Raw genomic sequence first — 20,712 nt, forward strand, 5'->3', positions numbered from 1 at the left:
GTTGATGTGTGTGTGTATTTGACCTTGTAGTGACCCAGTGGCTGTATCTGTGGTCATCATGGCGCCTTTACTTTCAATCACGGTGGTCTCTACAAGGCTCCAGGATCAATTGTTTTGTAGGTTTTATGGTCAGAAGTGAAAACCTTCCAAACAATTGATCCTGGAGCGTCTGGAAAGTAAAGGCGCCATGCTGACCACTCATACAGCCGCTGGGTCACTACATAGTAAAATATGCACAATTACCAACTTTTTTTTTTTACATGAAAAGTTGCATAATGCCCCTTTAACCTCTTAACCCTCACCTGAACCAAGTGCATTTTCTCCAGCCCAGCTTTACCCAAATCTAAAAGGTTAAAGCCTAAAGGCCGGTGCCTCATTTGAAAGCTAAAGATCTACAAAACATATTTTTCCTGACGGTGTTGTCACTTTTTTAAAATGTTCTTTTTCATTGCGTTTTCGTCACACATTTTTGTCACTTTTTTGTGGCGCGTTTCCACATACTTTCTGAGAAGCTTTTAGATTTGGGTAAAGCCAGACAGGAGGAACAGGTGGGAGTACAGAGGTTAATCTGCGTGACTGGGACTGTCCACAGGGAGGCACCACAGTCAGGAGGATGGCTTCACTCACCGCAGAGGATTGTGGTCCTTCTCGTCTGTGCCAAACCGCCCCAGGAGAGGTATGTTCTGCACCCCAGTCTCCCTGAAGTGTGGGCACGGGGGGAAGTCACATGTCTTTTAGATACTTCAGAAACAAACAAAGTTTCACAAAAAAGTTAATGATATTTGCAAATAAAAAATATATAGAGAGGTTTAAATGAAATTAGATAATGAAGATATAGAATATGTTCAAACACACAGTTTTCTTGGAGTTATAGTAAAAGTGGAAATGACAATTCTCCTTATACTGTCTATTGCTCTTGGTATTGCCACACATCACTTACTGCCTTGAAGTCTGGGGAAATACTGAAAGTTACAGAGCCTTATCATTCTGCAGAAAAGAGCTATTCATAATGGACGTAATGTAGGTAACAGAAATCACCCAAACTCAGTGTTTTTGAAATCGAAAACCTTCAGACATGAAATGTTTATCACAAGGTGTGGAGTTGATCTCTGGAACGACCTGGATCAGGAAATAAAGGATAGCACTTTCTTAGAGCATGAGAGCTAATCCATCCACTGACCCGTGTCTGATGTGACGTGAACAGACTCTGGCCTCTGATTGTAAACGACAGAGTGGACAGTCCTCACTATTGACACGCATGTCATAGGATTTAATATTTCACAACATCATACGGCTGTGCTAAAAGGGGATTTTGCCAATATTAGCATTTAGCTGCTGTTAGCGCAGCTTTAGCTGATGCTAGCATAACATTTGCATGTAGTTTACCTCCTTATATGAATTATTGTTGTATTTAGCGGTTTCTTTTCTGTTTGAATACAGTTTGGCTCCTCTGAATGATTCCATAGCTCCCACCAGAGGGCAGTGTTTGTCCACATTTGTTCTCGAGTTCACAAAACTTTTAATTAATTAATTAATTAATTGACCTTTATTTAACCAGGATAGTCCCACTGAGATTAAGAATCTCTTTTTCAGGGGAGTCCTGGCCCCAGAGGGGAATAATGCCGATCTGTACAGTGTGCTCCTCTGTGGGGGCGCAGCACACAACACATGTGGGTGTGTGTGTGGTGGAAACAGAAGTGTGTGCGGGGTAGAGTCGACACGTGCACGTAGATCGTGGCGTGCATGGTCGGGCTGTGTGGAATGGCAGTTATAATGGTTAAACATTTGTAGATTTTGCATTTGTATTTTTCTAAAGATATCACATCTGAAGACAATTCTGACCTGTCGAACAATCATGTATTGTTGCTTCTCCAATGTTGGTGGCTCCTGATCTCCATGTTTTGTTCAGACGTCGTGTTTGAAGACACCTCTCCGCCCCAGAGCCCACGGAGCCCACAGGAGAGCAGCAGGACCCCTCCTCTAGCAGGTAACACTCAGTGTTCACGTCACCCGCCCTGGTCGGGATGAGTTACCCGTTTGTCCAGGGACTACGGGTGGAAATAAGCACTTGTTCTATAACCTGGTACAATGCCTCTCTCCCCTTGAGGTTAATGTTTATTGTACACTGTCCCTGTTTTTCTAAATAAATAAACTAAATTGGACAGAGGTTTTGGTAAAGCACAAAACACCTCTCAAACCAGCTGACCTGGGTCTGTTGTAAGAGCACTCAATTCCAATGTTTATTTGAAACTTTCTAGTTTTTCTGACAACATCCATTATTCTTTATAAAAACAGTCAAAACTATACTATATTTTAGACCTAGAGTCTGCTCTTTCTACTCTAATATATACTTTTAACCACACCCCTCAGGAGTCACCTGGTGATCTTACATCCAGTCACACTGCTGTGATGAAAGTGTTCACTTCTGGTATTTCTCCAATTTCTCCTGTTCCTTTTTCCGGATGTTGCAATCACTTGGTATTGTTATGCACCAGCTTTCCTCTGCTCTTTGTCCACCACCACCATGTCTGCTTGGTTTGTCTTTACAGAGGACCGTCTATACCAGGTCTTTCCCACTTTACTTCCATTGTCTGGGACATAACAGTTACACTGAGCTCGTCATCTGTCGGGGCCTTTTCCTTGATGGATCCTGGATGTTTCATCCTTGATAGTGGCTCTCACCCTTAAAACATCTGAGCTGTATGGGACTCACCGTCTCCTCTCCATGTGCAGCAGGGCGGAGCGCTTTATCCCTGCTGCTATTCGATTGTAGAATGCTCATTGCTCATGTAAAGGTATGGCTTCTGTGAATGACCTTGATCATTCATTCTAAACAAGTACAATGATTGAAAAAGCCTTTTTAAATGTTTCTGCTCAGATGACCTTACTCAGGGTGCTAGCAGAGGCACAGATGTCTCAGTATACAGGGAGTGGCACTTAAAGGCTCACGTTACGGTGAAGCTGGGGCGGCATGTAAGAGAAGTGTGCGACCGCAGTGATTGGGGGCCAGGCGGATGGTCAGTTTCACCTGGCTGGAGGATTCACCTATTGTACATGTTTTAGCAGTAGGGGTAACTGGAGCACCTGGAGGAAACCTGCGCAGACCCTGGGAGAACATGCAAGCTCCACAGAAATGCCCCGCCCTTTTCCTACTCCTCCTTTGTGAAACAGGGATTTCCCCCTTGTCTAGGCCGGTGCGAGTGTTTCAATAGAATATCCTCTTTCCTAATGACAGAGGCCTGTTGATCCACTGTTAATGAGGTGAGAAGGATGTAAACTATCTGCACTCAGTATAGTGTAATGTATGGATCATTTATAAATATCTGAATCACTATAGACCATGATCAATTTTAGATGAATATTAGTAGGATTTATGTATGTATGGAACACCAGTTGTTCTTCAACCTTTCACTTAAAGATCATAAACAAATCATCAATAAACCATTCTCTTCTCCCAGAGGCTTCTCCTGCATAACTTGGGGTGTATTCTGTGCCGACAGCAGTTCCTTGTTCTTATTCATAAAGTTTCTCCTGAAACACAAATTGTTGTTTGTAAGAGTTCATTCTGTAAGTGAAGAAATGAAGTCACTTGGAGCATGGCCGTTATTCCAGATAAAAGTTTCCAGACCATGTCTTTATGGGCTCCTGTGCATCCATGGTACCCAATAAAGATATAAAAAGATGCTTCAAGCCTGATTTACTCTGCACCCCGACCTCACACTGCCTTGTTACTGCTTTGAGGCTTGTGGGATTCCGAGATACTTGAAACTGTCACCCAAGGCCTTTGTCTCAGAGGGGAACCAGCCTGGTGGCTGATGCATCTTTAGCCTGTGTTTTACTGTCCCGATCATCTGAGTAAATCCGGTACTGCCGCGTGGTTGTTGTTTAAGCAGGTCATGAATTAAGCAGGACAGACGCCGTGTGAGTCACTGCTCCAGGCGGGTTAGGTTTCTCCTCCTCACCACAACATTGTCTGAACATTGTTTGGCTACACTCAGGTACTACAGTACTGCAGGACACTGGAGGCATGGTGGGTGAAGTGTCTTGCCCAAGGACACTGTGACAGCGTGCACCTGGGGGAGTTGGGATTCAAACCCCCCACCATCTGATCACCCCCACTCCACCACCTGAGCCACTGCCGAAATATTCACACATAGTATATATATGTAAGGTGTAGAATACATTTGTGTATATCAGAAGAACATTAAATAATAGTTCATCGTTTTTCCATACTGAGATATGTTCTTACCTGAGCTTAGACGAGTTGATGTGTACCTGTACCCGTGGAAGAGCGTGGGAGCTTCTAACTTCACCCCGTTTGGTGCTATAGGAAAACATTGGGAGAGGCCATGTGCTAACAACATCTTTGGTTTGATTTTAAATCTCTTAACCCCCACCTGAACTCAGCACATTTTCTCTAGTTTGGCTTTACCCAAATCTAAAAGCTTCTTGAACAAAGTGTCAAAAAAGCACCAAAAATGAGACAAAGAAGTGATGGAATAGTGACAAAAATGTAAAAAAAAGGGATTAACAAGTGACAAAAACGTGATGAAAACGCAAGGAAAAAGCTCTATTTAGGAGAGTTTTGTAGGTCTTAGCTTTGAAATGAGGCATTGCTCTGGCCTATATAGGCTGTGATCTTATGAATTTGGGTCAAGCTGATCTGAAGAAAATGCGCTCGGTTAAGGCAGGGGTGAGGCTAGGCCTATTTTAATAACAGAAATAAAATCCACACTAAACATATTATGTACTTCTATTATATATTTCTGCGGAGATTTAGTAAAATATGTTTGTTTAAAATTAAAGCATAAACACCCCTCTTTAGTAAAGGATTTGGTCTTGTGTCTTGTTGCTGTAGCTGAGCTCTCCCCCTCCCCTCCCCTCTCCTCAGACTCTGCTCTGTCTCTCCCTGGAGTTGTGGTGCTGCAACAGCTCATACGGACTAAATAGTGATTGTAGGAATGTAGATGTTATAGAGAGGCTCCACATCACAAGCTTTTGGCCAATTTTTAATTTTTGAAAATCCACATTTCATATACACGGACTTATACCAGCTGATAAACAGATGTTTGTGCATTCAATAGCGCAGCGACTCGCGACGCATTTCTCACTATAGAAGCATCAGTCTGTAAAACATTAGGACAGGAGGCCTGACAGAGGTGTCAGACTGAGGTTTAGAGGTAATATGACAGGTTTATTATTATTCCTGATGATCGATTTGATCAAATTTTATTTGTATGAAAATAAAGTTATTTCATTTGTTTCAGAAGAAGAGGGAGAAACTCATACAGCTCTAACTCACTGGTGACACGTCTGCACAATGGGCTCTATGCACAGTGACCCCCGTGATTTCCGCCTGGACAGTAAACCCGGCACTGTCCTTCCTGTCCCTTATCTCTTCCCATTAAAAATGAGCAGGTCCCACAGAAATGAAGTGAAAGCTCAAGATTTGGTAAAGGACAGCGAGTAAAAGTTGAGATGTGACTGGAGCAGGTTTAAAAACATTACATGAGACGTAAGGACTTCACGTGTTCATAACGGTGGATGTTTTTGCCTTGATGCTAATGCGGCTAACACAATACAAACTAAAACTAGCGCAACGAGCCTGCGCAAAAAAGAATTGTCCTGTTAGTTCAAAATTATATTTAGCATTTTTACATGTTATATTGTACTTTTTTAACAGTAGCCTTTAGCCAAAAATAAATAGTTATAACTGTCATATGCTTTTGAAATCATGCCACAATCTGATTAGCATAAATTGTTATAAAAATGAATGTGTCATTTTGAATATAGGCTTATGTATTTTTACAGTTATGTTTCAATGTAATTCGTTCCTCTAAAATGCATCAAATTACAAAGTGTTCAAAGTGTTCTGAGGGAGAACCCCCTCCCCAGAACCCTCAGGTGCTAAATTGACACTCTAAAATCGCCCCTGGATTAAGAGGCTAAACTATCCGTTAACACGGCCTCCGATACCAGCCCATGGCCCCGCCCCTAGCCCCGCCTCAGACGCACTGTCAGCGCAGACACAAACCACGCCCCGCTCACCCTTGCAGTCTCGTGGCGCACGCTGGGAGCGCACCGTGAGCGCACCGTGAGCCCCGCGCAGCCTGCCCTACACCCGCAGCACACGGACAGTCCAGAGGAGCGATGAGGCCCGCCGCCCACCGGAGTCCGCGGACGGATTCAGCCCCCGCCACCCCCCTCCGCGATGAGTAACGGCGTGGCCAAGCGACGCAAGGGCAAGGGCCGCCTGGGGGAGCTCAGGAACCGATGGAGTGAGTTTGAACCGCACGTCACTAAACGGAGCCAAAACAGTACGGTTTCACGTTTCACTTCGAGCGGACGGGATTGACGAGCCCGGCGTCGTCCCGGGAAAGTTTCTGCTCCGTTGCTTTGTTTTGTCTCCGCCGTTTCCCAAGAGCTCGCTCTGCGGTTGAGGACATGCACCTTGCTGCTCTCCGCCCTGAGTCAACATGACGCTCTGACATGTTGACTTTAGCGCCATATGGATCAATAGAAAAGTTAGATCAAGCGCACAAGGCACTTTTGGTGTACCTGCGCTTCCCAAACGGTGGTGCGTGGGCTTTCTGTGAGTCCTGCTGTAACTCCCATAGATACATTTGTGTGAATATTCCACAAGCAACCCTTCCAGCTGTGTCCCAGATGTTCAGATCAAATATTGGTTCAACTTTGACACCATCGTCCATGATGCCATAGTGGTTCATGTTCACATTTTTGTTGTGGTTTTCAATAAGATGCTTGTATGTCGTTGGCAGGGTCTATGGCTAAAACCAGTTTGGAAACACACATATGGACTCTATTCCAATTCCTTGACCCAGACCCAATTTTTCCATGGGAATAAATGGGACTAAACATTAATTACAAATGATGAAAGAGGAAGTCACTGAAGTAAAACGTGAGTTGTTCCTAACTTCCTAACTCCAGTGTGGTCAAAAGGAAAGTAAAAGCATCAGAGCCTCGTATGATTTAAGTTCACTGTGCTCTGTCCAGGAAGGATGTCAGGATTATCATATGATTGTTCAAGATGATTGAAATTAACCTGAGGATGCAAACGCAGCAAAAAAAAGCAACAAAAGAGCGATAAAGAAGTGATGAAAAACGGAAAAAAAAATGCAGCAAAACAAATCAGTTTTGTTGGTCTTAGCTTTCAAATGAGGCATTATACTGGCCTATAGGCTGTAGGTTCGAGTCGATGAGCCTTTAGATTTGGGTAAAGCCGAACCAGACAAAATGCGCTCAGTCAAGAGGTTAAAGGAGAAAATATCCAAACTTTCTCAAATCTTTAACAGTTCTGTCTAAATCAGGGCTGTCCAAACTACGTAAGTTCTTAAAATGTTGTTTAATATATGTTTTTTTTTTTTTCATGAGGGCCACAGTGGGGAAATGATTATTTCTTCACAGGTAAATGGGAGATATGTGTTTTTAATCTGCAGCGATACTGTTGCAGTAATGAACACAGTATTCATGTGTTAATGATCGCAATTCCTAATAAATTTATTATTATTATTTTTTTTTAGAAGGGATTCATGTTAAGTTACTGTGAGCAGTACACCTCAGTCTGTGATGGTGAGTAATTGGATTACCTTTTTTCTTTTGTTAAAAATAAATGAAAATCCATCAATAGAAAGCTGTGATGAAGACTGTTTTTCACTTTAAAGGAACAGGCCACCGTTTTTACATACTGAGATATGTTCTTACCTGAGCATAGACGAGTTCATGTGTACCTGTCTGGTCTTCATGCGTGTCCTCAGTCACGTAAACACAGCACAGACGGCGTTAGCATTTAGCTTCTCCTCTTCTCCTCTACAGCTCCAAACCAGGTGAAGATAGAAGCTACCAAGCTCTTCCACGTTTTCCCTATTTAAATATGGTTACATGAAGTGTTACACTACAAAGTATAATTACACAAAATTTAACAATGTGGATTTTCTAATCGGATAAAAAGGGGAACTATATTGTAAGGCGTAATAATACCAGGAGTAGTTCAACATCCGCTTAGTACTATCTTCACTTTACTGTGTGGATGTGTAGCACTTCACGTGAAACGTGGAAGAGCTTGGTAGCTTCTATCTTCACCTGGTTTGGAGCTGTAGAGGAGAGGAGGAGAGGCTAAATGCTAACGCCGTCTGTGCTGTGTTTACGTGACTGAGGACACGTGTGAAGACCAGACAGGTACACATGAACTCGTCTAAGCTCAGGTAAGAACATATCTCAGTATGTAAAAACGGTGGCCTATTCCTTTAAGCATATTCAATGAAAAAGCACAGTTAACATTTTATTGAATTTTCTAACTTAATACAATAGAGGTGTAGTTATATATCTGACCTCTACTGAGTGCGGCCCAGTTGTTTGTATATTATTCTGTATGTGGCCGTCAGTGAAAAAAGTTTGGACACCCCTGGTTTAAACGTTCACAAAACAAACAAGGCATTTTACAGATTATGTAAGGGTTGTTTGTGTTGAAAACCTATTGAACATTCAGCCTGTGTTATCTTTACGCTTTTATCCTTATGTACAAACAAATAAATAATCATGACTTCAAAATAAGAAAGAGGCAGTAGAGAAGACTCCGCATCAACTTGACATACGCAAGCAAACAGGAAGTGGAGTAAACCAATCAGCAAAGGGCAGTCAGTGGTGTTATAGCGTTCTGCGTTAATATTCAAACAGAATGTTTGCCAATGTGTTTTTGATCATTTACCGCTGCTTGTAGGTTGTTATTGATTACACAGGCTCCTTTGAGTTTGGCTGTAGTGGCGAAAGCCCGCTCCTTGCTCAGACTGATATCCCTGTGTATAAAATATACAGAGGAGGATTATTCTGAAAGCCGGGCTAGTAGAATATACTGTAACAGAAGTTCTATGATTGGATATTCCTCTATCTTGAATTTACTATAATCACAAAAGAGTTTCTAAACAAATAAAATCAGCTGATTTCCGTGCACTCACAGTTTCACTTTCATTTTTAGCATGACATTACAAACACGGCTGCATAATGGTTCTTTTGGGACTCTTCCTTTGTGGATGTTATGCCGTTATCAAGCGAAAATGTAGATTATTTGCTCTTTGCACATTGGATTAATGATTATTAGATTTATTTTCTGTAAACTATAACACTGCCACTCAGGAGAGCCTTTGGCGAGAAGCAGGAGGAATGCAGTGTCTCTCATCTCACACAGTCCTGTGTTGGGACTTGTTGAGGGGCCCGGGGCTGTTCTCACTCTGCTGTAGCTGAATGAATTTGCAATGCCACATCAAGCTTATACCAGTTCAGTGTTCGGCCTTCAGTAAAGCTGCACATATTCACAAGCAGTTTTACATTGGTCGACAGCCGTTTCAGTCGATGCAGTTTCTTTACAACTCATCTCGATCAGTATCGTCCAACTAAAGGGTTTTATTCCATTTATCCTTCACGTGCGCACACCGCCATCCTGGATTTCCTTGTTGTTACGCACGACTTGAACTGAGCTTCAGCGTCACTCACCTCGCTTTGAATCATTTTCGGTCTTTTCTTTCTCATCACATTTCACGGACCACATGGTACATTCACAGGCATCGATTTGATCTGTCTCATGGATTCACTATAATCACAAACACGTTCTTAAACAGGCACGGCATGTTTACCACACATTTCACACACAAGGCAACTCAATGCGCCTTACAAAAGAAGATATGCGCAATTACACTCAGGTTAAAGTTATAAAAACTGGCGGAGGAAACGTGTTGAGGCAGAGGTAGAACGACGGGGGTGTGGTTAGTGGGGGGTATGTGTGTGCCGTTGTTTACAATCCTTGAAATCAGTGTTTTGTAAATACAGTATAGCCAGAGAGCTCAGTCCTTATTTGTCTTTAAGCCGCTTGACCTTGAAGGGAAAGTGTTGACGGTGTAGGAGAGATAAGAGGTCCAGCTGCTTTCCTCCCAGGAGGAAAATAATGATTCCAGAAGTAGTTCATATATTTATAGTTAACTAGCTTTTACTTGGTGTCAGCATGAATTCAGTTCTCCAGAGCAGGTAGTTCCCTCCACAGTTCATCCCTTTTCCTGACAAAATATACCAATCCACCTTCTTTTGTCGTATATAACAGTTCATCGCTGTGCGCTGCTTTCCGGTGTAATTCTATCACTCGGTCACTCCCTGCTCCAAAGTGCTCTTTAATTTCAACCGACAGCAGCGGGGGGGAAGCCGTCGACTTTCCATCTTTCTGATAAACCAGGGCAGTGCCTAATCCAACAAGCAGGTGCCCTGTCATCAAGAACAAAACAAATGAACCAATCAGCTGATTTCTATGTTTTCGAGATCCAATAGGCAGTATATTTATTTTTAAAACAAAAAATAATGACCCACGTTATCCAGCTTTCTACAGGTGTTAGAGCTGGCTGACGGAGGGGCGGGAGCAGCATCGTCTTTGCCCTTCAAGATTTAACACAACCAAAATCCAAATAAATAACTATAATAGCACACTTAGGGACCAGCAGTGCTCATCGACTCTTTGGAACCACCTGGGCCAAAGCGAGACATTTTGGCTAATGGACTCGACACACGCGAGGCGAATAACGACAGCGACTGGTGAAACCCGTCGCCTCCGAGGTGAAAACCAACATATGGGACGCAACAAAACGGCAGCGACAAACCGAAGCAGCACACATCGTACTGTGTTCCAGCACGGATCATACGTTTATGCAAATGTGTAGCTATGAAAGTGGATGGTGTTTTACATGGTGTGTAGATGAAGGAACCTATACATATCATTGATAATTGTTTTAAATAGTTTTTTCTTTTTTTTTTTTAACTGACTAATGTTGGGGAATTTATAAAAGTCTTACCCTCTCAGATCGATATTTTGTCAATTAGTTCTCAACTTTCTTGAAAATGAAATAAATCAAATGAAACTGGGTTCGAGGACTTGAACCTTTACGACAGAGTCTGAATGTGTGGCTGGAGTTTTTACCTTATTCTCCTGATGTTTTTGCATCTACAAAGAGTTCACTGACAGTCGATGTGTTCAGATCATCACTGCCCTGAAATCCAAACGCTCCTACACAGTCACACTTTAATCGATTTATTTTGGCTGCAAAATTTCAGCCAAGCTGACCTTGAGTGAGACAGTGTTCAGGAGCTTTATTTGATTATTATTTTTATTTTATTTATTTTTACGCACCTGTTGCCTCCTTTATGTGCCGACTTTAAACCGCTCTTCAGAACACTTTTAATACAGTTGAAAATGTGATGGAGTTTAAAGCACAGTCTAAATCTATATTTAAAAATCGTGTTTGTGCTGCAGGTGAGCAGCCCCGAGGAGCCCTCATCTCCGACGTCTCTGGGAAGCACGGTCAGTACCTGTTCTCCACGGTCACTCTTTCCCCTTCTGTGCTGCTGTTATTGTTACCTGTCTCTCTTGCAGGCCCTAGCCCTCCAGCTGAAGATGCTGGGAGTCGGCAAGGCGCCCTCAAAAGGGTCAGCGCCATGTTCTCCTCCTTCCGCAAAGGAAAGAAAGACAGTGAGTAAAACTGTTGCTGTAAATAGTCTCTGTTTGTGAAGGAGAAATCCTGTAGGAGCTACGAAAGCGAACGTAGAATGAAAACGTACCTAAAGTTTAGTAACGTCTGCACATATATCCCACGGACTTTGGTGGCTGGCGTCTCCCACAAATGAAATGACCATATGTGGATTATAGAGTGTTGTCGGGGGGATTCCTTTAGCACCACACGTGACAGTATTGCCTGGCGGAGAGTGGCCATGTTGGAGAAATTTCATACAAAATCGAAAAACGTCATCAAATAAACATTGTGAAGGGAGACTTTGGTCTGTCAATGCATCATAATGCCCTGAAAATGCCAGTGAAGTGTTCACCAGGCATAAGGGAGAACCCGTGAACGAGGAAAGCGTATAAAGTGTGCGGTGAGGGGTTTTAAAGCCTTAAAACATGTATAATAATTGTAAAAATAAAGCTTACTACTTCGTGGATTTAATTTATTGCAGGTTATTTTAGAATGTAACCCCCGCGATTAACGAGGGAACACTGTATTACGCTTTTCACAGGAAGTCACCCAGAGCTCTTCACACTAGGGCAGAGTCACAGCTAAGATCTCATGAAAACCCATAATGATTGTAGTACAAGTCAGCTCACATGTCAGGAGTTGTGACTGTGTTTATTCCACCTGTCTGTACAGGGTCCAAGGAGCCAGAGCTACCGGAGGCCCCGGGCCCCCTGTGTGAGGGTCCATCCAGGCAGCAGCGCTACGTCAGTGGACAGTACTTCTTTGAGTACCTGGTGGTGGTCAGTCTGAAGAAGAGTGGCAGCAGCTACGAGCCGCAGATCTCCTACCAGTTCCCCAAGGTCTGTGCAGTTTACTTTTATCCGGGCAAGCCGACTAGGACTTTTTTTTTTTTTGCAGTCGGATTTTGTGTCCGATGAATTTATTATTATTATTATTATTTTTAATCTTCCCATCAAAGTTTTTTTGAACCTTTTACAACAAAGAAAGATTAAAAGTATATTAGAAAAAAAAGAAAAAGGGAGGTGGGGAGGCGATTGGCGAGGGGGAAGGTATAGCCAACTATCCCTCCCCCCTCGCCTCCCCCCTCTACCCCCCTAGGTGAATGGGCCAGGCGATTCCCCCGTCCACACACTTGCCTGCCCGAGCCTGCCATAGAACCCCAAGCCAACTAGGACTGTAAAGCGTGATTTATAGCAGAACTTTGTTCCATCCTAGTGTGATTTCTCCAGAGGAACGGGTAGCATAGGTTTAAGGCATGTGCAGAATAAAGCCTTGACAGTAGAACTGTGTAGATGTACTTGTGAAACATTTGGCTAAGCTTTACACAAACAGTATAAGCTAAAACACTAGTGCTTCAGTAAATACATTTGGAACAGTTAGAAAATGGACATCGCACATGTTAAGTGCTTCTCCCTCAGCTCCATTGAGCACAGCCAGGGACGCTCTCACCTAAGTGAAGTAGATCAGCACAGTGACGAGTGTTAGTCTGTGCAGAAAGACCTGTCCGTCAGTCACATTGGGCTGGATAGATGCTCCAGAAACATTCGGCATTCTCCAGTTATGCTTCTCTGATTTGACAAATTTGACAAATCGGAGTTCCACATGTACATGCTTTAGGGCAGGGCGAGGCAAGTTTGTGTCGTGGAGGGACGATTTTCATTGTCAAAACATCAAGGTCCGAACCTCACCATCGTAACCTAAAGTAAATAACTTTTTTTCTGAAAATCACATTGTTTTACATCAGTGGTTCTCAAGTGGGATGGCTCAAGCAGTATGACAACATGTGCCAAATATCGTATAAAATATTGTATTTTCCACACAAGTTTTATTGAACAAGCAGTAGATATGCTTTAAAGAGATCAAAACAACCCATTTTAACAGACTCCCGTGTGTTTCCATGCAGTTTCAGATGGAAAATATTGAAAAAACGTTCCCTAGGCTTACGACCCACTGAAAATGGTTCCGCAACCCACTTTTGGGTCCTGACCCACCAGTTGAGAATCACTGTTTTACATTATACAGTATATGACTAATGAGATGTTCTGGGGGGACCTTTACTGGGGAACTGTGGAAGTCTAATGACTGTTCTTTCAGAGAGATGGAATGGCACGGTCCCAGAAAGAGGAGGAAGAGAAGACGCTGAAGGCCATCACACTCTTCTGTTTTCCGGAAGGCATTAACTGGGCTCCTCTGACCGAGTACCACAGGTACCCCCACAGTTCTCCGGATAGTGTTCCATCCACACACAAAGGACTTGTAGATGTACAGTAGCTCCTCCTGCATCAAACAGTTACACGTGACTGCAGCCCTGATTCTACCGTTAGAACAGCACTTACCACCACTCACGGACCGAGTGCTCAGACCAATCTGGCTAAGCTAGATCTCACTCAGGATTTTAAGATAATGATTTGATAATGGCATATTTAAAACGGGAAGAAAATCCCTGCGTGAACAGATGATGTTCGTCATAAAATAATACATTCTTTTTTCTATGGATGCTGTAAGTTGCTGTTTGGTGGTTTGGTTTGGTGGTTTAGTGGTTTCTCACTACGGACTACAGCAAAAGTCATTCTGGGCTGCGCTGCAGTGCCACAGCTAAACATATTTGATCATTGTAATGTTGCATGATGGATTGTGCAGCTCCCTCTGATTTGTTCTTAGTCCCTATGGTGAGTTTGAGCCAATCACATGACAGTATTGTTATAAAGATTGCGGTTTTATATTTGCTGACAACAAGCTCTCTCTGTACCCGTGTCTAATCGGCCCCTCTGGGCCCCTGTGTTGTTTCAGTGAGACCTTCTCCTTTGTCCTCACTGAGATCGATGGAAGCCGGAGGAACGGATACTGCAGAAGACTGTTGGTCAGTACATGTACCTCTGTGAGCATTAGACAGGACCATTATGCGGGGGCCCGGGGTCGATTCGATACATGACAAGTCAAGTCCTACTACAGTACCATATTGGGGCCTGTATCAGCCAGTGCTGTGACTCCTCGAGCTGATTTCCTTCAGATTGAGTCAGTGTGTTGGATAATGAACGATGCCTGTATTCTAAATGATCAGGTTCCACTTTGTGCCTTGAACTGACAGAGGTTTTCTTGCAGCCCAGTGGGAAAGGAGCTCGTCCTCCAGAGGCTTACTGCATCATCAGCCGCGTGGCCTGTTTCGGGCTCTTCTCTAAGGTGAGCACGCACAGCGCACGCATTATGTCGATTTTTGTCGCTGAAAAGATTGATACTTTGGGCTGTTTTCAGCATACAATGCTTAATTTTTAAATGAAAAAAAAAGATGAAATGACAAAAACTTTTTTGTTCAGATTTTATTACAATAGTATTCTATAGCAAAAGTTTCAGTCCATTATATTGTCTGGTGATGTGTTCACTGTGGGACAGAGGTTCAAGTAATTTATAAAAAAGCTGGAACTTGTCCCTTCTTAAAGGGATATTTCAGGATTTTTGACTTAGGGCCTTATTTGCTAGTTATCCAGAGTGTTGCTGGTACCTGGAGATATTTTTTTTGTAGTTCATGCAGTTCTTATGTTTGAAGAGTTTTGTGGCGCTAGGCTAATGCTAGGCTAGCGCATTTCTACGATGTCCGCTACCCTGCATTAAAAACAGTCTGACCCGCTCCACAGTGCACCTGAGGCTAATCACTTTTAATGCCAGACTAACCATATACATGTCTGTCCATAGAACAATTTTAATCATTTTGCATTTAAAATACCTTATATTTGAGCAGCATCAGCTTCGTGGTTGTATAAGCTACGCAGCTGCGGAGTGATCTGCTACAAAATAGTCCCTCAAAATGAGATCATTCATGTGATGCAAGGTCAGTTATATTCCAAAAATGACTCTATGGACACAGACATTTATATGGTTAGTCTGGTGTTATAAGTGATTTGCCTCAGGTGCTCTGTGGAGCGGGTCACACTGTTTTTAATGCAGGCTAGCTGATACCATAGAAATGCACTAGCCTTGCATTAGCCTAGCACCACGTTACTCTTCAAATATAAGAACTGCATGAATTACAAAAAAAATATCTCCAGGTACCAGCAACACTCTGGATAACTAGGAAATGAGGCCCTATGTCAAAAATCCTGAAATATTCCTTTAATTCTCAAACAAAATCATTACTCAGCATATTTTCAGTCTTCATCATTGACTGTCCTCTTTAGTTTTTCGCACTTATACTGAAACTACGGTGTTAAAATGTAACGTAACTCTCTTGTGTGTATGTGTGCTTAGATTTTTGATGAGGTGGAGAAGCGGCGGCAGATCTCCATGGCAATGATCTACCCGTTCATGCAGAAGCTGCGTGAGTCTCCGTTCCCCGCCCCGGGAAACACTGTGGAGGTCAAGAGCTTCATCCCGGAGTCGGGCACAGAGGTCAGGATCACTCGGCCGGGCAGGGGCATGGACTTTCCACTCCATTCCACTCCATTCCACACTCTGAATACCTATCCATATCGAGATACTTTGAAACTTTCTTTAAAAGTAGCAGATGATTCATGTCAGGAATATGGTTTGCATATTTCCTGTTGCAGTACCATGGAATAGACACCGGCGACAGGCCAGAGGGGGCGGCACCCTCTCCAGATCATTAGTACATCCATAGTACATTAGTACATCCATGCTCACAATTTGAATACGGCTGGTAATCGGACAGAGAGACTTAGTTGTGTTTGGAAAAGGTCTCAAGTATGAGCTGCTAAACGAACAGTGATATATCAGAACATGATCATACGGTGCATCCAGGAAAGCGTTCAACCACCTTCACTTTCTCCACATTTTGTCACATTCTAGCCTTATTCCAAAGTGGATTCCGCTCATGAACTGAAGTGTGTAGTGTGAGAGTAAAAGTGGGTGTTGGGACATGTCCGGGCGCGTCCTGCCTGCAGACACACCCTCCTCCTGCACCGCACTGGCTGCTGTCGGGACCTGCCTGTATTCTGCACTTGTCCTCGGGTTGGACTGTCAAAGTTCAGGGTCGTGCTGCCGTGTGATGCCTGGAAGTACCTACACTAGCATTAGCCTCTGACTAAATGCTACGTGCTGCGATGTGCGACATGGGTGTGCGATATCGATATTATTGCAATATTACTTCATTCACCAAAAAAAATGCTATGTATGTAGGGCTGTCATGATAATTGCTATATCTATGCTATATATAAACAATATAATTTTGCGCTCGGTATTTACCCCCCTATTTTTTCTATGTAAAACTTTGATTTCTAACAGAAGCAAACTGAGTTACATTGTATTTCATGTTTATTGCAGCTTGTGTGGTTGGAGTGGGCCATATCGTATCGCATATCGTTATCGCGATATAGTTTTTGATATCGTTGTGGACACGATATAATTGATGTTCCGCTCAGCTCCATCAGAGCAGCAGAAACACTGAGTGTAGAACACGGAGACAAGTGCTTAGAAAGTAAAATGAAATGAAGGATGTAAACTGCTTGAGTAGATCATATTTGCGAGGAAGCTAGTATGTCGTTAAAAAAAATATTAAGTCATTTGTCCATTGTCAATTATATCGTCAGATATATTGTTATTGTGATGTTTCTTTTTTATATCGTGTGGTAGCTTAGGATATTATGATGCATTTTTATTATTTTTAAAACAAAGGTTTACTGTCATTTTTTTATGCCTGAGAGTTGACTGTATCTAGTATCGTTAATATCGTTTATCGCGATACTTTCCTGGCTCAATATATCGAACTTCAAATTTGTTATCGTGACAGGATTATATGTATGTTCACTTAGTAGGATGTAAAGGTTCAGTGTGATATTAGTAATACCCTGGTTTTTAAATAAAATTGCTTAAATGTTCATTATTAGGCAGTATTGATGATATCAGTATGAAATGAGTCATTGTGAGTATTCCTCAGTATGAATATGCAAAACAAAATAGAAACATTAACCATAGTGCTCTTAAAGGTGCATTATGTGACTTTTTATGTGGAAGAGAAGTTGATATTTGTGCTTATTTGTACTTGTAGTGGCCAGCTCAGTCAGCAGTGAAAACCTTACAAACCATTGATAACCATGATAGCCACTCATACAGCCGCTGTACAGCTTAGTTTTCAGATATTTATGAAATTTACAACATGCCCCAACTATAAAATCAAAGTGGTTTTTCATCAAAAATACAGAATTGCTATGTCGTTTTTGCTCTATTTGAGTCTGTGTTTAGCAGAAAATGATTAATAGATTTCTTGAATAATTATCAACTATTTTAATAATCGATGAGTTGTTTCAGCCCTACAGATTTTACATCCACGTGTCCTCGAATGATCCCCGCTAGTGATGTCAGGGTTTTATTTAGCCCGCAGGTCCCACAACGTTGTTTCTATTTTTACAACCCGCCCCGCACCCGCAACCATTAAAAAACTTTGAACCTAAAAAAAGAGGGCAAAATTTAAGCTTTTACAGATTTTTCTTATCTGTTACTAATATGTCAATAAAATAAAAACTAAGGCCGGGAAAGTGATCGTGTTAACGAATTGCGTTAAAATGATCAAATTAACGCGTTAAAATAAATGAATCGAAGCGTGAAAATGACGGGCCTGATGACATGCGCTGCTGCAGGCGGCTGTAGTGACACGGCAGAGCAAAACCAAGTCAAAACTGGAGCTGTATATCTGTCTGTCGTGTGCGAGGACTGTCACGTTTGTTTCCATGCGATGCACGCCACGACTGGAGCGTGTCTCGTTGTTTACAACATGTGGAGCGCACAGGGCCACAGGGAGAAAGCCAGTTTCAGAGATATTAGGATAATGAAGCTCTCGACAGGCAGAAGGCAGTCTGTAAACTCTACAGTGGTAGGATCTCGTTATGTCAGTGTAGGACACAATATCCATGTTTTGCTTTAGCCTGAGCGTGTGCACCTGCCCACCTGCCCCGCGGTCAGCTGCTGCTGCCGGGGCAGCTCAGAGCAAGTGCACTGAACAGGAGGGAAGAGACAGGTATCACGCAGTCATCGCTCTGTTTGTTTGTGTCCTTCACGAAGCACATGGACCAAATGACACTGTGTCACTGTGTATTTTCAAACTGTGACCGTCTGAACCAATTATTTATAACTTCTGCCAAAATATAGATGCTTTCACCATGGATCTTCAGAAACAAAAATATGAATGCAAAAATGCATATTGCTTTATTCACATTAAAGGATGTGTGTATGATGAGCATAGTTTATGAAATAGGAAAAGTTCCAAGAATATCTCAGAGAAAGAGCTTTACCACCAGCAATCTCTGGCTTTCCTGGTTTGGTAAATAAATACTGCAGTGCTTTTTGAAAATAGGAACGTCTCAACGGCAAACATTTACAACAATGTGCTCAGCTGCAGTGTTAGGACTAAAGAGTTTTCAACAAGATTTCCTGATGAGCCACTTTCTAACCAATTCATTTGAGCTCTGATTGGACAGTCCTTTAGTGTTCTTTAAAAGTGTCTGAGTCTGTTCTTTTGTTGCTCGGCCTCACATTAGTCTTGACTGGGATTTTTAGACTTTGTACAATCTTAGTTTCTGACGCCTCCTCTCTCCAGACGCCAAAACTAAACATAATGACTCAGTAGTGGCGTTGTGGATAGAGTATATCTATTTTCAGGGGGATGCTCCTTCCTCACAGTCTGCCCCGTGTCCTCCTCAGATCATCAGGCTGACCCGGCCTCTGGACTCGTGGCTGGAGCATGTGACTTTCTCCACTCTGTTCCAGTGTCTGAGTGAGGCCGAGGTGCTGCTGGTCTTCTCTGCTGCTGTTCTGGAGAGACGCATCGTCTTCATGGCCGACGAGCTCGGGTAATTTAGGCAGGACGTTTACTTTTATTGGAAAGGTCCGGTAGGTCCCCGGGAGCAATAAGGAAGTGCTTTGTTTGCTCGTAAAACATACAGTACATCACGCACATGTTTAAATGCCATGCCCACATAGTGATAGAAGAAGTGAGGTGTTGATCCTGTGTGTTTGGCAGCACTCTGTCCCAGGTGCTCCATGCCGTGGCCGCCCTCCTCTACCCCTTCACCTGGCAGCACACCTTCATCTCCATCGTGCCTCAGATTCTCATAGATGTGGTTATGGCTCCCACTCCATATCTGCTGGGGGTCCAGAAGAGCCAGGTGGACGACATCATTGACACCACTGATGTGAGGGATATACACGCAAGCACGCACGTTCGCTCACCTCACTCACTTATCTCACTCACTCACCTCATTCACCTCACTCCACTCACCTCACTCACTCCACTCTCCTCACTCACCTCACTCACCTCACTCACTCACTCACTCACTCACTCACTCACTCACTCACTCACTCACTCACTCACTCACTCACTCACTCATCTCACTCATCTCACTCATCTCACTCATCTCACTCATCTCACCTCACCTCACCCACTCACTCACTCACTCACCTCACTCACCTCACTCACTCCACTCCACTCACCTCACTCAACCCACTCATTCACTCACTCACGCACTCGCCTCACTCACTCACCTCACTCACTCAACTTCACTCACCTTACTCACTCACCTCATTCACTCAACTTCACTCACCTTACTCACTCACACACTCACCTCACTCCACTCACCTCATTCACCTCACTCCACTCTCCTCATTCACCTCACTCCACTCTCCTCACTCACCTCACTCACCTCACTCACCTCACTCACTCACTCACTCGCTCGCTCTCTAGGGGTCTCAACAGACTAAGCCTTTTTTTGAATAGTAAACACTCTTATTATTGCTATAATAAGTAATATACAGTTGATTTGAAAGTCTATACATGTTTAAGGTTCTAGCGGTTATCAACAGTCCCAACAATAAAAAATAAAAAAAATAAAAAAAACAGGCCCAACAGAACTTTATATTCCCATTCTTCCACGAACAAGAAGAAGAAGAAGAAGAAGAAGATCTTTATTTATATAGCGCCTTTCACAGACATGGTCACAAAGCACTTTACATGAGACAGTGGGACATTCACTCCATACTCGGTGGTGTAAACTACGTTTGTAGCTTCAGTTTCCCCTGGGGGAGACTGACAGAAGCGCTTTCGCGACTACACCACCACCTGACCACCACCATACATTCACTCACACACATCATTTGTTGTGCTTGTAGATTTAGAAATTGCAAACTCACACAATGTTAGCTAATAATAAGTTAATATAGTATTGATTAAGAGTTATGCACCGGTGCA

At 42.9% G+C, this 20,712-nt stretch overlaps 1 protein-coding gene across 2 annotated transcripts in view; it reads left to right on the forward strand.

Moving 5' to 3' along the window:
- The window catches only part of dennd2da (DENN/MADD domain containing 2Da), a 42,420-nt gene that overhangs the window by 15,276 nt on the left and 6,432 nt on the right, over nt 1–20,712 (forward strand). Inside the window, exons 3-13 of one of the 2 annotated variants that reach the window (XM_079558031.1) lie at nt 593–676; nt 1,910–1,987; nt 11,306–11,353; nt 11,426–11,521; nt 12,195–12,361; nt 13,617–13,729; nt 14,313–14,382; nt 14,625–14,702; nt 15,765–15,905; nt 19,170–19,318; nt 19,489–19,660. In XM_079558031.1, the coding sequence (XP_079414157.1) occupies nt 593–676; nt 1,910–1,987; nt 11,306–11,353; nt 11,426–11,521; nt 12,195–12,361; nt 13,617–13,729; nt 14,313–14,382; nt 14,625–14,702; nt 15,765–15,905; nt 19,170–19,318; nt 19,489–19,660 (1,196 nt within the window). Of the gene's footprint in view, nt 1–592; nt 677–1,909; nt 1,988–6,065; nt 6,279–11,305; nt 11,354–11,425; nt 11,522–12,194; nt 12,362–13,616; nt 13,730–14,312; nt 14,383–14,624; nt 14,703–15,764; nt 15,906–19,169; nt 19,319–19,488; nt 19,661–20,712 lie in introns of those variants that run through there. The other variant, XM_079558032.1, reaches the window with a different exon arrangement.

This window comes from Gobius niger, assembly GCF_951799975.1.
Source record: "Gobius niger genome assembly, chromosome: 6".
NCBI lineage: Eukaryota > Metazoa > Chordata > Actinopteri > Gobiiformes > Gobiidae > Gobius > Gobius niger.